Below are 16,015 nucleotides of genomic sequence, written 5' to 3' on the forward strand. Positions count from 1 at the left end.
CACGTATCACTTGTGTGGGGTTTCAATGTTTAGGCACATCAGGGGCTTCCCAACACAACATGGCATCCCATCTCAATTCCAGCCAATTTTGCATTGAAAAGTCAAATGGCGCTCCTTCCCTTCCGAGCTGTGCCATGCGCCCAAACAGTGGTTTACCCCCACATATGGGGTATCAGCGTACTCAGGACAACTTGTACAACAACTTTTGGGGTACAATTTCTTCTGGTAACCTTGGGAAAATAAAAAATTGGGGGCGAAAAGTTAATATTTGTGAAAAAATATTATTTTTTATTTTTACGCTCTACATTATAAACTTCTGTGAAGCACTTGGTGGGTCAAAGTGCTCACCACACATCTAGATAAGTTCCTTAGGTGGTCTACTTTCCACAATGGTGTTACTTGTGGGGGGTTTCAATGTTTAGGCACATTAGTGGCTCTCCAAACGCAACATGGCGCCCCATCTCAATTCCAACCAATTTTGCATTGAAAAGTCAAATGGCGCTCCTTCCCTTCCGAGCTCTGCCATGCACCCAAACAGGGGTTACCCCCACATATGGGGTATTGGGGTACTCATGACAAATTGTACAACAACTTTTATGGTCCATTTTCTCCTATTACCCTTCGTAAAATAAAACAAATTGGAGCTGAAGTATCGCCACGTCCGTAACAACCCGACCTATAAAACTGTCCCACTAGTTAACCCCTTCTGTGAACACTATCATGAAGTACAATATGTCTCGAGAAAACTTTGTCAGAATCACCAGGATCCGTTGAAGCGTTCCAGAGTTATAACCTCAAAAAGGGACAGTGGTTAGAATTGTAAAAATTGGCCCGGTCATTAACGTGCAAACCACCCTCGGGGCTTAAGGGGTTAATAAAGGCTTACAAACAGCATCCCATTAATTTCTAATGCATTCCGCAATTGATGTGCCCATGCTGCATTTTTTTCCGCAGCGGAAACGCATTGCGTTAAAAAATGCAGCATGTTCATTATTTTTGCGGAATCGCGGCAATTCCGCACCCATAGACATGCATTATAAAAACGCTTGAAAATCGCATGCAAAATGCGTCAATTACGTGTCAAAAACGCGTCTAAATCCTCATGCATTTTTTCCTGCCAAGGGTGTGCAGATTTGAAGCAGAAAATTCTGCTTCAGTTCTGCAACGTGGGCACATAGCCTTCATACGTATGTGACTAGAAAGTTAATGCGGTTTTACCGAATCTAATGATAGTGAATGGTTAATTTACACAGCAGAGACGGAGTGTCTCAGCTCCATAAATAGACATGCTGCGGTCTGTAAAGACGTGCCGCATGTCCGTCTCCGTAGGGAAGACGGAGGCTACCATGCACGCATAGTTGGCATGAGATTTCTTGAAATCCCATCCACTATGCTGTAACATCTGGACGTTGCGGGTTTGATGTTGCGGATGTACAAAGCGTCCACCCCGCAGCGTTTACTGACCATGGGAACATACCCTTAGACCTGGACAGTCTTGGTCTTGTATGTCTGGATTTGTAGTTTTGCCATACCACATCAAAGTCTGGATCCAATAAAAAAAAAATATGTATGGCTATATACTTCCTAATGCTATAGGTCTATAGGGAAGTGTTTTGAAATACTTTATAAATACATTTGCTATGAAACTTATTTAACCCCCATTGAAAATTAGATTTATTAGTAACATTTACAAACTTTCTGCTGTTTACAATAAGTAAAGGAAACAAGAAAAATGCAAACAAAGCTCAACGCAACTAAGGCTACTTTCACACTAGCGTCGGAATCTCCCCGTCGCAATGCGTCGGGCAGAGATTCTGATGCTAGCGTTTAATGCACTGCACAACAGAGGCAGCGGATGCATTTCTCCGGCGCACCCGCTGCCCCATTGTGAGGTGCGGGGAGGTGGGGGCGGAGTTCCGGCCGCGCATGCGCGGTCGGAAAAAGCGGTCCGTCAGGAGCAAAAAACGTTACATGTAGCGTTTTTTGCTCCCGACGGTCCGCCAAAGCACGACGCATCCGTCGCACAACGGATGTGACGTGTGGCAATCTGTCGAAATGCGTCGTCAATACAAGTCTATGGGGAAAAAACGCATCCTGCAAGCACTTTTGCAGGATGCGTTTTTTCTGCAAAACGACGCATTGTGACGGATTGCAGTTAACGCTAGTGTGAAAGTATCCTAATATAACAATTGGTTTCTCCAAATTCAACCAAAACTTTCACTTTTATTCACTACTGCAGTCTCAGAATTAGTCATCCTCTTCATGATAAATGTTGTTAGCACTTATTAGAACAACCTTCGGTTGTTATGACCTACTGCAAACATGATGCATGGACAGACACCATGGTCTGGCTACATTCTTGAGGAATCTTAGACATTCCTCATAAGCAACGGCCTTCCAATAATCATAAGTTGTCGGGAGAGAAGTCCAAAAATATAATAAGAGACATTGCTGCTTTAAAAAATCAAGTAAAAAGATACAAAGAGATGGCAAAAGCATTGAATGTTTTTAGAGATACAGTTGGCCAGTGCCAAAAGAAGCTACTACCCACTGCCACCAGATTCTTCAGGTAGCAGGTGGTAAAAAGTCCTCTAGGTGCTGCAAAAGACCTGCAGCAAGATTTCATGGCAACAGAAACTAAGGTTTCAGTCTGCACAGTAAGGGGCCTACTAAATGCTGAAGGTCTCCATGTCCTACTCTAAGATGTACACCTATACTGACCCAAAAACATAAGAAAAGTCCTCTCGAAAATACTCAAACCCATATAGATGAGCCATAGAAGTTTGGGGATTTTGTTCTCTGGAGCTTTGAAACAAAGCTGGACGTTTTTATGCCTATAGATCAGCAATAGGTCTAGAGAAGGGAAAATGAAGCATGCGCTGAAAAGCACACTCTACCTACAATGAAGCATGGTGGTGCCTCACTGAGGTTTAACTCCGGCATTTCTTCCTCTGGCACTAAAGGCAAGTAGTGTGTGCAGAGAAAAATGGATTTAATCAGGCATGCCATCTGTGAGGAAGCTGAAGCTTGTGCCTCAATGAACTTTCCAACAGAACAATGATTCCAAGTATGTCTCAAAATCCACCAAGGCTTGGTTTCAGAAGGAATCTTGAAAGATTTTGGAGTGGTTGTCAAAGTCAGCTTTGTAGGATTTGAAGCAGGTAGAGAGTTCCAGAGTATGGGGGAAGCATGGGAGAATTCTTGGATGCGGTTGTGGGAAGATGAAATAAGAGGGGAGTAGAGAAGGAGGTCTTGAGAGGATCGGAGGTTGCGTGTAGGTAAGTACCGGGAGACCATGTCACAGATGTATGGAGGAGACAGGTTGTGGATGGCTTTGTAGTAATCATTCAGAGTGACATTTTGTGTTGAATTTGAATAAACCACTTCTTATATTAGCTCTTTTGAGCAATTTAAATTATTGTTTGATTGGTTTATTGCAAACAGCAGAAACTGTGTACAGTCATCGTCAAAAGTTTAAGACTGACACAAATTTTGTTTTTCATAAAGTTTGCTGTTTCAATGATTTTAGATCTTTTAGTCAGATGTGTCTGTGGTTACTGAAGTACAACCTTAAGGATTTCATAAGTTTTTAAACTTTTATTGACAAATGCATCAAGTTTATGTAAAGACTCAATAGTTATAAAGTTGTCCACTATTTTTCAAGAGGCTCCTGGGCCAAATCCTGACTGACGGCAACCCATTCTTGCCTAATCAATGCTTGGAGTTTATTACTTTTTTGTGTTTTTGTTTGTCCTCCTGATTTTGAATAAGGACTTCAATAGGATTGAAATCTGGTGAGTTTCCTGACCATGGATCCAAAATTTCAATTTCAATGTTTTGTTCATCAAGCCATTTATTTATCATTTTTGCCTTGTGACATAGTACTCTATCATGCTGGAAAAATCATTGTTCATCATCAAATTGCTCCTGGATCATTTCATACAAGGTAAACATTATTCTGTTTAACTGACCTACAAATCTATGGAAAACATATGGCTATAAATATTATGTACAATATATAGAAAATTCATTCAATAGTTCTTTGGTTTGCTTTTTTATTTTTGCTAAACTATTGCAGTGTTTCTTTTCACATCAAAGTAATTTCTCAGACAACCACTGGTGAAACACAGGAAGGATATACCGTACTGTATGAGACAGATTACTTTATTGCACAAATCATTGAAACATTAAGAAATTATCTCATGAAGATTTTCAACTTAGAGATGTTTGATCTCCCAACACCACAGACTTTCTTATCGTAGGTTCCACCTTCATTTAAAGGTTATTTTTCACCTGGCAGGTAAACTACTAACCTCAGTGGTTCCCACATGTCTTCGATAGGTCTCCCATGTTATCAATGTATATTCTAGCTAGAGAATATTTAATTCTGTCCACTGAGGAAAGAATTCCAGTTATTAGTATGGTCCTACTATTGATTGACCGATATCTCTACATGCACAGTTATACAGTGAAGACTGTCAATCATCAAACAGGACCACACACTGGACTCATAGAGACACCAGGGATTTCAATGAATAAAATTTACGTTTTACTGAAACATTTCCCACAAAAATGTATATCAAATATGAATCTGATCAGCTCCTGCTCCTCTTTAACCCCCTGCCTGGAGATCAGATACCATTTTCAACATGACAGGTCCCTTTAACTAGTTTCTTAACAAATGAATCTAACCTCTTTGCAGACTATAAAATGTGTATGCTTAAACCATAGAGCTACATGTAAAGAAATATTGAGAGGATCAGGGGACTATTATAGCCGAACCACCACCATACTGCTGAGATGCATACCTAGAACCCAGTACTGGCAGTAGCGGACATTAAAGCAGCTCATTGCCAAAACATCCCTTACAACCTGCGTGACCTCGCAACTAGAAGAACGACTCGATTTGTCATCGCTGACATAAAACAAACATTTCCCTGAGCAGTATCAATTCTATGGAGCAAAGCTACTGTATTTTGAGATTAAAGTCACCTTAGCAAATTATGTAATAGTTATGTAACAGAGGGCAAGGCTGACTATTATTGTACTTGGGTGTGAAGGATGATGATCTGGAATGAGGAAAAGAGCGGTTGTGTTAACTCATAGCGAAACATGGCACTTTATTATGTTTTATTGTTTTCCTTGTCCTTACTAAATAAAAATGTTTTCATCATCTGTTATCAAGAGATTTTTTTTTGCATTTCGTTAGTGGTATTTAAGGTTTGTATATCAATCTAGAAAAATATTTAGAATTGAGAGTCCTCAGTGGTTGACACCTTTTTAATGGCTAACTGAAAAGATGGTAACAAATTGCAAGCTTTCGAGACAACACGGGTCTCTTCATCAGGCACCTTCTACTGGCTAACACAGTACCATGATATATATCTTTCGTATATCAATCTAGGGGTGAGCGGAAGTACAGTATTAATGTACTGTAATTAATACCTTCATCTACTCAATCAGGCAATGTCATGGCATCAATCTACAGTGTGAATTGATATTTTGAATCTTATTATCCTTACTTGTATAATTAAATAATACAGTCATTTGTAAAATGAGAATTAGGCACCAGGTGCTGAAGTCAAGCAATGTTCACTGGTTCACACCTCCAATATGCCTCCTTAGGATCTCTGTAGGGTGGTGCACTCACATAGGTAACATCAAGGTAAATCATAAGAAATTGAAAAAATTGGAGCACTCATCCAGATCCTTCTTGTTGTGCAGTTTTATTCCATGGTAAAACGTGACATCAAATTATATCAAAGTGTGGAGAGCAGGTAGCAGGGGAGCTATGCAGATGAGAGAGCCTGATGGACTATGGCTGTTTCGGCTTGGCGCTTCTATGGAGTAAAATTGCACATCATGAAGGATCTAGGAGAGTTCTCCAATTCTTTCAATTTCTTATGAAATAATAGTCACCCGGTCACGAAACTTGAATTCAACTTTCCGACCTTGTGCCAGACATAACTGGCTTGTGTTACTCCATCACCATAGAGGCGCGTGACACTATGTTATTACTGTCTTGTGAAATAAGTTATCTCTTCCAGAAAACTGATCTAATACATCATGGGCCTTCTTCCTGTTTATTATTCCTTGTCTCGGACATGCTTTACATGTCAACAATCAACCAGTTTGCCAACATGATCCACAATTAAATTTCATCCTTTTTTTCTTTTTTTTTTTTCATTTGAATTTCCTGCTCACTTTAGTAGATTGAAATATATCAAAGTGCAGTTCAATATCTAAAAGTAAGCAGAACACGGTAATACTCCATGCAAAAAAACATCACTTTTAACGCCTTATATTTTATTGCATCAATTTATCTTACTTTTTGTAACTAAAGAATTTGAGAAAAGAATCAAGCTGTACGCATTCTGATAATACCGGCTGATAGCGCATGATAACCTAATTATTCTTCTACCATTGGAAAAAAAATAATGAGGTTCTATTAGGCCCCGGCAGCTGGCATTATCAGCATGATTCTTTTCTCAAATTCACTTATTAGTTGCAAAAACAGAATGATCCAATAAAATATAAAGTATTAAAAGAGTTGTTTTTTTGCATGGAGAATTATTTGAATTACTTTTGTGACATTATATATTGAATTGCACTTTTATATATTTTTATATTCAGAAAATGAGAGCTCATTCTTGAGACAAAATGCATCAGCTCAAAATTTTTGAATTTCTGTAGTCGAAAGGTATGTTCATATGTTGCATTTTGAAAAAAAAAGTTATTGATTTGGTTCCATTTTGGATGCTGGCATCATTTTTCTTCCCACGATATTGGCCCTACTGCTGGCCGTGTGGTCTTTGTTTCCAGAGAGAGCTGCTTCCTTCATTCATGAGGCAGTTCTTCCTGTCAGTCTTTATAGTGAAAACTACTTTCGTGAAGAAACATCTATCAAATAATGTGTTCATGCTCACATAAGGATAAGCCATTTCACAATATGTGAAATGTTGATCACAGAGTAAAAATTCACTACAATCGTAGAAAACGTCTCTCATAGCACAGTGTTTTTATGGGACATTTATGCCTTTCAGTAATGGCCTGTGTTGTTCCTTTGTAGTACATCAAGTGGCTGAACGTGTGGAGTCTCTGGGCCAGTTTGTCATGAAAACGAGGAGAACACTGAAGGGCCATGGTAATAAAGTACTCTGCATGGACTGGTGTAAAGACAAAAGAAGGATTGTCAGCTCCTCTCAGGTACCTAATCCACAATCTTACATAAGATGGGCGTGACCGAGAATCGTGGGCAAAAATACTGTCAAAATGTTCTGTTTGTCCATTTTACGGTCAGAAGTAATATGAAGCATTGAGTGAGGTTCCCATGTGTTTGTCGGTATTGATAGCTGTGGTTGTTGAACATAGTATGACTACACAATAAGTAACGTTACACAACAGTATAGTATAATACTATATCAGTACAGTATAATAAGACTTTCTTATGACGGACAATACACTGGTCCTTTACTTAACAGGATCTTTTATATGAAATTAATAATGTGGCATTTTACATTGTAAAGCATTTAAGTAGTGTTTCCAGTCACTGTTATGTCCTAAGCCACTATGGATTGTGGTTAAAACTGCTGTTTTTTTCTCGATCACTCCCAAGTTGCCGTTGATAATTCAGTGCAATAAAATGGGTTGTCTTATGACTGAAAATTTCTTTAGGAGCCACAGTGACAATCTGTAAGTCATCGCAGGTCTTGGTCCCAAGTCAACTTCCGTTATTAAAATCAACTATTCCCCAGGGAAGTTGTCATCTGTCAGATTAGTGTTGTATAACATGACGATTATTCAAGTGAAGCATCAGTCATGTAATATATGGCCAGTCCAAAAGCCTTCATACATATAAGACTAACGTCTGCCAATATGAGTGGGCTTTCCAACAGTCTAACGTGTATGGTGGCCTACCAACGCTCTTCCAATACATGATGTGGGGGGAGATAAGGATACAGCATTTCTGAGTTTGGTCTGCTGATCCTGTTGTTTTCAGGGATATAAGTCAGCACCAGAAAATTCTGATTGCAACACTCAGGAAAGATAGGTGCACCCGGGAGAGCAATCGCTCCTGACTATGGAGGAGTTGGGAAAGATAGTCGCCAGCCAAATGATCAGCCGAAACATTGCTCAGCTGACAGCTAGCTATTGTCTGCCAGGGTGAACTCTCCACGTTGGCTCTTTAGGTGATGAGTAGGTGGTCCATGCTTTAATGCCAGTATTCCCTATACAAATACATATTCATATGTTAAATCAATATTTAAGGCACCGGGAGAAGAATATGTACACTGTGAAGCCTGACAGACATTGGGATAATATGATAACTCCACAGCTCAGACCATAAACTGGGCCCAGATACAATTCACATTTTTGATACAAGAAAACTCAAAAACTCAATTGTTATGGTTAGGTGCTGAAGTTGGACAGACAAGATAGATAGACAGACGCACAAGATAGATTTTCTTGTATTTTATCATATAGCTGAACGTGTTTCCTAGTCTTATTATTCTTTCTATATTGCACTGAACATGAGACATCAGACTGCCTTATTGATCTGCTGTTTATCTACTTACATGTATGATTTTCTGTCTATTTTTTTCTTATGTAGGATGGAAAAGTGATTGTGTGGGACGCTTTTACTACAAATAAGGTTTGTCACATCAGCCCAACGTGTAAATTTGACCCAGTATAGTTTGCTCATTAATTTACAAATGGAGGCAATAATACATGTCTACTTGTCATTATGCATAAACATGTGTCACATCAGTTCCTAAGAAGAACCACAATAGTACTTTGGCAATTTCCAAGTTCAGAAAAAAAAGCCAAGTGACTAATTAACAAGTGAACCTTATGGGCAGTGGCGTAACTACAAAGTTAGGGGCCCCGGTGCGAACTTCCAAATGGGGCCCCCCCCCTGCAGCCCTGCCATACAACTCAATGTAACCCCCATAGAATAATGGCCACACATGATGCTCAATACTGTATAACGGCCACCACACATGATGCTGCATACTGTATAATGGCCACACATGATGCTGCATACTGTATAATGGCCACACATGATGCTCCATAGTGTATAATGGCCACACATTGCTCCATACTGTATAATGGCCAGACAGTGCTCCATACTGTATAATGACCACCCACACATAGTGCTCCATAGTGTATAACGGCCACACAGTTCTCCATACTGTATAATGATCCCACATAATGCTCAATACTGTATAATGACCACAAATGATGCTCCATACTGTATAACGGCCACACATGATGCTCAATACTGTATAATGACCCCCCTCCTGTATGCATGGCTCATCTCCCTCCTATCCCATATACATAGCTCATATTACCCCTCCTGCATGCATGACTCATATCTCCCCATGTATGCATGGCTCATATTCCCCCCCTGTATGCATGGCTCATATTCCGCCCCTGTATGCATGGCTTATATTCCCCCCCTGTATGCATGGCTCATATTCCCCCCCCCCTGTATGCATGGCTTATATTCCCCCCTGCATGGCTTATATTCCCCCCTGCATGGCTCATATTCCCCCCTGCATGGCTCATATTCCCCCCTGCAGCATGGCTCATATTCCCCCCTGCATGGCTCATATTCCCCCCTGCATGGCTCATATTCCCCCCTGCATGGCTCATATTCCCCCCTGCATGGCTCATATCCCCCCCTGCATGGCTTATATTCCCCCCTGCATGGCTTATATTCCCCCCTGTATGCAGGCTTATCTCTCCGCTCCTGCTCGGCGCGCCGGCTTATGTCCTCCTTCATCCCCCGTCCCCCCGGCCCTCATACTCACCTGTCTTCCCACTGCACGGCCGTGCCGACATCCCTCGCGCTCTGTCCCGACTCCAGGCGGCGGCGCCGGCGCAGCACCTTCTTCCTGCTTGAGCGGTCATGTGACACCGTTCATTAAGATCATGAATATGCGCATATTCATGATCTTAATGAGCGGTGTCACGTGACCGCTCAAGCAGGAACGAGCTGCAGTGCAGACGCCGAGACCATCGCTGGAGCAGGGTGAGTATTCAAGGCAGCGGCAGCGGCGGCGGCGGGGGGGCCCTGGAGCGGGGGGAGGCACTGCCAGTCCGAGCCTGCCTGCCGGGCCCGGGCCCCTGACCTGCCGGGCCCGGTCGCACTGGCGACCGCTGCGACCGCGGTAGTTACGCCACTGCTTATGGGTACAGTATGTGCAGATGATCAGTGAACGCTGTTGGTTAGACGCTGCGTACTTTCACAGTGTCCAACCCACAGCGTCCAGATGTTACAGCATAGTGGATGGGATTTCAAGAAATCCCATGCCCACTATGCGCCCAGAGATGCCCTTGGCTCATTCGTGGAGAGGAACATGCGGCTCGTCTCTCCAGACCACAGCATGTCTATTTCTCCTGCGGAGACGCGAGCCTCCTCAAAATAAATGTCACCCGTACAATGTATTGGACGCGGTGAATCCGCACAGTTCAGTGAACACATTAGGATTCACCTGCATTCAATAGCCGGCAGCTCTTTAAATGCAGCTGACATGCGCTGCGTCCAAAGCGCTGCCAGTTCCTGATCGTCTGCACGTACCCTCACATATCTATTGCTGTAGCACAGTCACTCAGCTGCTTCCTGCAGGTCTTTGTTTACTTGGTTGCAGTGATTCCGTCTTTACACATGTGACCCCTGCAGTCAGTCATCGGCCTCATCATTGGCAATGAAGACTTTATCAATACAGCCAAGTAAGTAAGAACTTAACCAGTAAGTAAATGTTCATTTAAACCCCTTAGGAGGGACATAGTTCACAAAGTTTTGTTCAAACCAATGCTAATAATATAATTTTTTTAAACCGATAAAATAAATTTTTTATAGAAGTGAAAAAAAAATATATTTTGTAGATTACAATACATATTGTAAAGAGAATAAAAAATAAACATCAAAGTACTTGGAGGAAACTAGTAAAAAACTGAATAAATTAATGAAGAAAAATAAAGTAAGGGGTCATTATGACCACTTTCGCAGTTCTAGTTAAAGGGGTCTTCCCTTATCGCGTTTTATATCCCCAAACACTCATTCGCTTCTACAACAGCACACAGCAGGTACACTGTCCTCCCTGGTTCAGTGTGGGCTCTCAGTCACTGCTCTAGTCTTTGTTCAAAGACTGTACTGGTGGCATCACTACTACCGCTCACATCACCGCTTCAGCCAATCACTGAAGTCAGTGGCTATGACGAGACAGACACCATGAGTCACTGAGTTTAATGATTGGCTACAGCGGTGATGTGCACTGTATTCATGATCTCACTACTGCAGCCAGTAAATAGAGACTGGAGCAATGGCAGGGGGGAGGACTAACAGCTTGGTCTGCTGTTTTAAAGGGATATGAGTATCGGGGGACATAAAACTTGATAGTAGAAGACTATTTTAAGAGAGAGTATCATTGTCTTTAACTTCTTTTTGATGTTGGGCGTAAATAGTATGTCCATGTCGGACTCCACCTGTTTGGTGCGGGCTCCAGCACTGAGTCCGCATCTTTCCGGGCACATGTCAGCTGATCTATACAGCTGACATGTGCCTGCAACAGCTGCAGGTGGAATTGCGATCCACCTGCGGCTGTTAACTAGTTAAATGCTGCTGTCAATCTCTGACAGCGACATTTAACTCGCGCTTACGGAAAGCGTATCCTTTAAGCCGCCCATCGGTGACCCCGTCACATGATCGCAGGTCACCGATGGGTCGCCAAGATAACCAGAGGTCTCCAGCAGACCTCTATGTTGTCATAGCCAGATTGCTATGAGCGCCTCTCAGTGGCATTTCTGCTACACACAGGCGATCTGATCATAGCCTGTTTTAACAGAGGCGATCGAAGTGGTGCAGTTTCTAGTCTCCCATGGAAACTATTGAAGCATGCAAAAAGTAAAATAATATGTTTTAAAAAATATTAAAAAATATATATATAAAAGTTCAAATCACCTCCCTTTCGTCCCATTCAAAATAAAACAATAAAGAAATCAAATATACGCGTATTTTGTGTTGCCGTGTTCAGAATCAACCAATCTATCAATATAAAAAAAAGATTAACCTGATTGCTAAATGGCGTAGCGGGAAAAAGAGTCAAAACATCAGAATTACGTTTTTTTGGTCGCCACAACATTGCATTAACATGCAATAACGGGCGATCAAAAGATCGTATCTGCACCAACATGGTATTTTTAAAAATGTCAGCTCAGCACACAAAAAAAAATCCGTGAACTCGTAATGATCTGGAGAATCATAATAGCCGGTCAGTTTTAGCATTTAGTGAACATGGTAAATAAAAACCTCAAAAACATATGTGGGATTGCACTTTTTTTGCAGTTTCACCACACTTGAAATTTTTTTCCAGTTTTCCAGTACATGGTATGTTAAACCCAATGGTTTCTTTCAATAGTACAACTTGTCCCGCAAAAAAACAAGCCCTCACATGGCCGTATTGACCTAAAAATAAAAAAGTTATGGCTCTGGTAAGAAGGGGAGAAACAAGTGAAAATGCAAAAACTGAAATACCTCTGGTTTTTAAGAGGTTAAAGGGAATCTGTCAGCTGGATTTCACCCCCAAAACTATTTATATGCGCATGTAGCTGTTTCAAAGACAAGTTCAACAATATCTTTACATGACCAGTCCATTATTCCAAATGAGTATTTGAGTTGATATGCAAATGAGGCAGTAGATCTGAAGCCTCTGTCACTCCAGCTCAATTTTCTACTCAGCATCACCTACTGTTTCTTGACTGACTGCTGATTTGCCTGAAGTCACATAGCATAGAGACTGTCAGTCAAACAGCAGGATACAGCGCTGGGCAAGGAATAGTCCTGGAGTGACAGAGGTGCTGGACTTGACTTTGAAAGAGCTACATGCGCGAATAAATAGTTTGGGTGTGAAATCCTGCTGACTGATTCCTTAAAATGTAAGAAATGTATTTCTGCAGCCAGTTGGACACTTTGCCTCACTAGTTGATAATGCTGTATGACACAACCGTACCACCATAGCCTAAAAAAAAAAGGGTTACTGAAGGAATTAGGCCTTTTGGCTACTTAGTAAATAGCTATAATACTAAACTTTAGGGGCTGAAAAAGGGCATTCTGAAACCTGTCTTGCACACCGTGAGAACTTACCCTGGCTCTGCCTTCACATTTACTAAGATAAGGTTATTTTGAATGTACAGTATATCTACGTCAAACACATGTGGCTAATATAACTGGAGAGTGTGCTGGGATGATCCTAGATCCTCTACAATATATAACTGCAATTAGACTGTATATCAGAAGACTGAGAGCTACAAGAAGAATGGCGTACATTCAGAGCTACCATAGTAAAATTAAATTCAAAGCTAATAACGATGTAACATTAAAACCCAACCGACTATTACATAATACCCCATCTATGATGACACAGTACAGTGCCTACGCATATACAGTCATGGCGAAAGTGTTGGCATCCTTGAAATTGCAATAATTACCTGGGGAAACTACTTCATTTTCTGAAACAATTTCAAGGGTGCCAACACTTTTGGCCATGACTGTATGGAATCCATATGCACAGCTGATATTACGCATATGTAGCAATCACTTAATAATCACTCTTATGTCTTTTTTTAAAATTGAAAAATGTAAACTTAAAAGCAATTGTTGCAGTTTTTTTTACAATCTTTTCGCCAAAGCAATATTTGATCTCATTGCATTACATAATGCACGTAACCTGAACATTTAATCCTTTCTACCTCCTTCCATTAGTGGCAGACAGGAGAGGATATAATGTAAGAGCACATCCATGCTTTAGTAACAGATAAGTACACATCAGGCTGGTGGTTCAATGGCTTTACCCAGCTCGGTTGCGTAATTTGTAGCATCTTGTTGTCAAAATCAAGTACAGTGGAGGCGACATTTTCCATTGTTAGGCTTTTTTGCTCTAAAGGGTGTGCCCTGTGGAACTATGCTGTTGTTCTTGATGCCAGAATATCTATTGCATAACAATAAAGGTTAAAAATAATATAGCATGAATGTGATTCTCTAACATTTATGTTATTACATAAAATATACTTTATGTGATTAGAATTTTTATTTGTTTCAATGTTCCCTGTCTTCTAGGAGCATGCAGTCACCATGCCGTGCACCTGGGTGATGGCCTGTGCATATGCTCCTTCTGGTTGCGCCATTGCTTGTGGGTAAGTGTTGAAGTTTTTTTATATGTTGTATACATGAAAATACAATTACATACATAATAACAGCATGCACAATCCCAATTAGAAAAAAGTTGTGGCGCTGTGTAAAATGTAAAGAAAAAAAGAATGTAATTATTTGGAAATCTCTTAAGGCCATATTTTATTCACAGCAGAACATAGATCACAGATCAGAAGGTGAAAGTTAGACATTTTTCCATTTCATTTGAAAAAAATACTAATTTAGAAGTTGAGCAACAAATTTCAAAAAAGTTTCGACCCGGCCATGTCTATGATTAAGGGGCATCCCCTCTTCTTCTTACAACAGTCAGTAAACCTCTTGGAAGTGAGGAGACCAATTGCTGGGGTTTTGAGAGAGGAATATTGTTCAGTTCTTGTCTCATGTAGGATTCCAGCTGCTCAACAGTCCTGGGATCTTCTTTGCCGAAGTTTTCATTTTCATAATGCACCAAATATTTTCTATTGGTGAAAGGTCTGGACTGCAGGCCACCGGTTCATCACCCGAACTCTTCTTCTGGGAAGCCATGCTGTTGTGATTGATGCAGTATGTGGTTTAGCATTGTCTTGCTGATAGATAAAATATTTTCCCTGAAATAGACATTGTCTGGAAGGGAAGATATGTTGTTCTAAAACTTGTATACAATGATCAGCAATGATAATACCTTTATAGATGTGTAAGCTGCCCATGCCATAGGGACTAATGCAACCCCATAACATCGGATATACAGGTTTTTGAACTGTGAGCTGACAAGCTGGATGGTCCTCTCCTCTTGTGCTGCAGAACACTGCGTAATTGGTTTTCATATGGAATTTTAAACTCAGTTGACCACAGAACAGTTTTCCATTTTGTCTCAGTGCATTATAAATGAGCTTTGGCCCAGATAAGATGGCAGCGTTTCTGTGCTGATATGTGGGCTTCTTCTTCCCTTGATAGAGCTTTGACGTGCATTTATGGATTGCACAGCGAACTGTGTTCATAATGTTTAATAGAAATATTCCTGAGCCCATGCAGTGATTTAAAAGACCAAATCATGCCTGTTTTATTGCAGTGCTAACAAACAAATAAAGTTGCACTCTGTAGTGCTATAGCATGTACACATGAAATATATGACATTTGAATTCAATTACTGCTCTTGATAATAAGAAAAAATAGAGATACTTAGCACATAATTTGGCCACTTCATGCATGTACAGCAGCCAATGTCAAGGCGATCTCCGGTTGCTGGGAACCTATCTAATGTATAGATGCAGGCTTCAGCCTAGGAGATGAGTCACATTTACTAGGTTCCCAGCAACCCGAGATCACCTTATGGTTGGCTGCTGGCTTACATGAATAGGCCAAATGATGTGCTAATCATCTCCTTTTTTCTCTTATAGAGCAGTAATGCAATTCAAATTTCATATATTTCATGTTTACATAATTTAGCGCTACAGAGTGCAACTTTGTTTATGTATAGAGATGACTACTCGCTCTTGTACAGACTAGCTTTCTGTTTGGAGGAGACTGTCAGTCTTTTGTTATTTGTATATTGCAGTACTACCTGAGGGCCAGTAGATCACGAGCATCCACTATTGACCGTCAGCTTTGTTCCTTGTTCACATAGATTCCTCCAGAATATCTGAATCTTTTAATGATATTATGTACTGTAGATGATGGGATAATCTTTTAATTTTACGGAACAGAAACATTTTTCTTAATTGTTTCAATCTTAAAGAGAACCTGTCACCCCCAAAATCGAGGGTGAGCTAAGCCCACCGGCATCAGGGGCTTATCTACAGCATTCTGGAATGCTGTAGATAA

The 16,015-nt window shown here is 40.8% G+C and overlaps 1 protein-coding gene across 1 annotated transcript in view; it reads left to right on the forward strand.

The window, feature by feature from the left end:
* Positions 1-16,015, forward strand: part of GNB5 (G protein subunit beta 5) — a 95,386-nt gene that overhangs the window by 34,020 nt on the left and 45,351 nt on the right. Inside the window, exons 3-5 of the mRNA XM_069765983.1 lie at positions 7,070-7,206; positions 8,612-8,653; positions 14,123-14,199. Coding sequence (XP_069622084.1) covers positions 7,070-7,206; positions 8,612-8,653; positions 14,123-14,199 — 256 coding nt within the window. The remainder of the gene's footprint in view (positions 1-7,069; positions 7,207-8,611; positions 8,654-14,122; positions 14,200-16,015) is intronic.

The sequence above is a fragment of the Ranitomeya imitator genome, chromosome 4, assembly GCF_032444005.1.
Source record: "Ranitomeya imitator isolate aRanImi1 chromosome 4, aRanImi1.pri, whole genome shotgun sequence".
NCBI classification, from domain to species: Eukaryota; Metazoa; Chordata; class Amphibia; order Anura; family Dendrobatidae; genus Ranitomeya; species Ranitomeya imitator.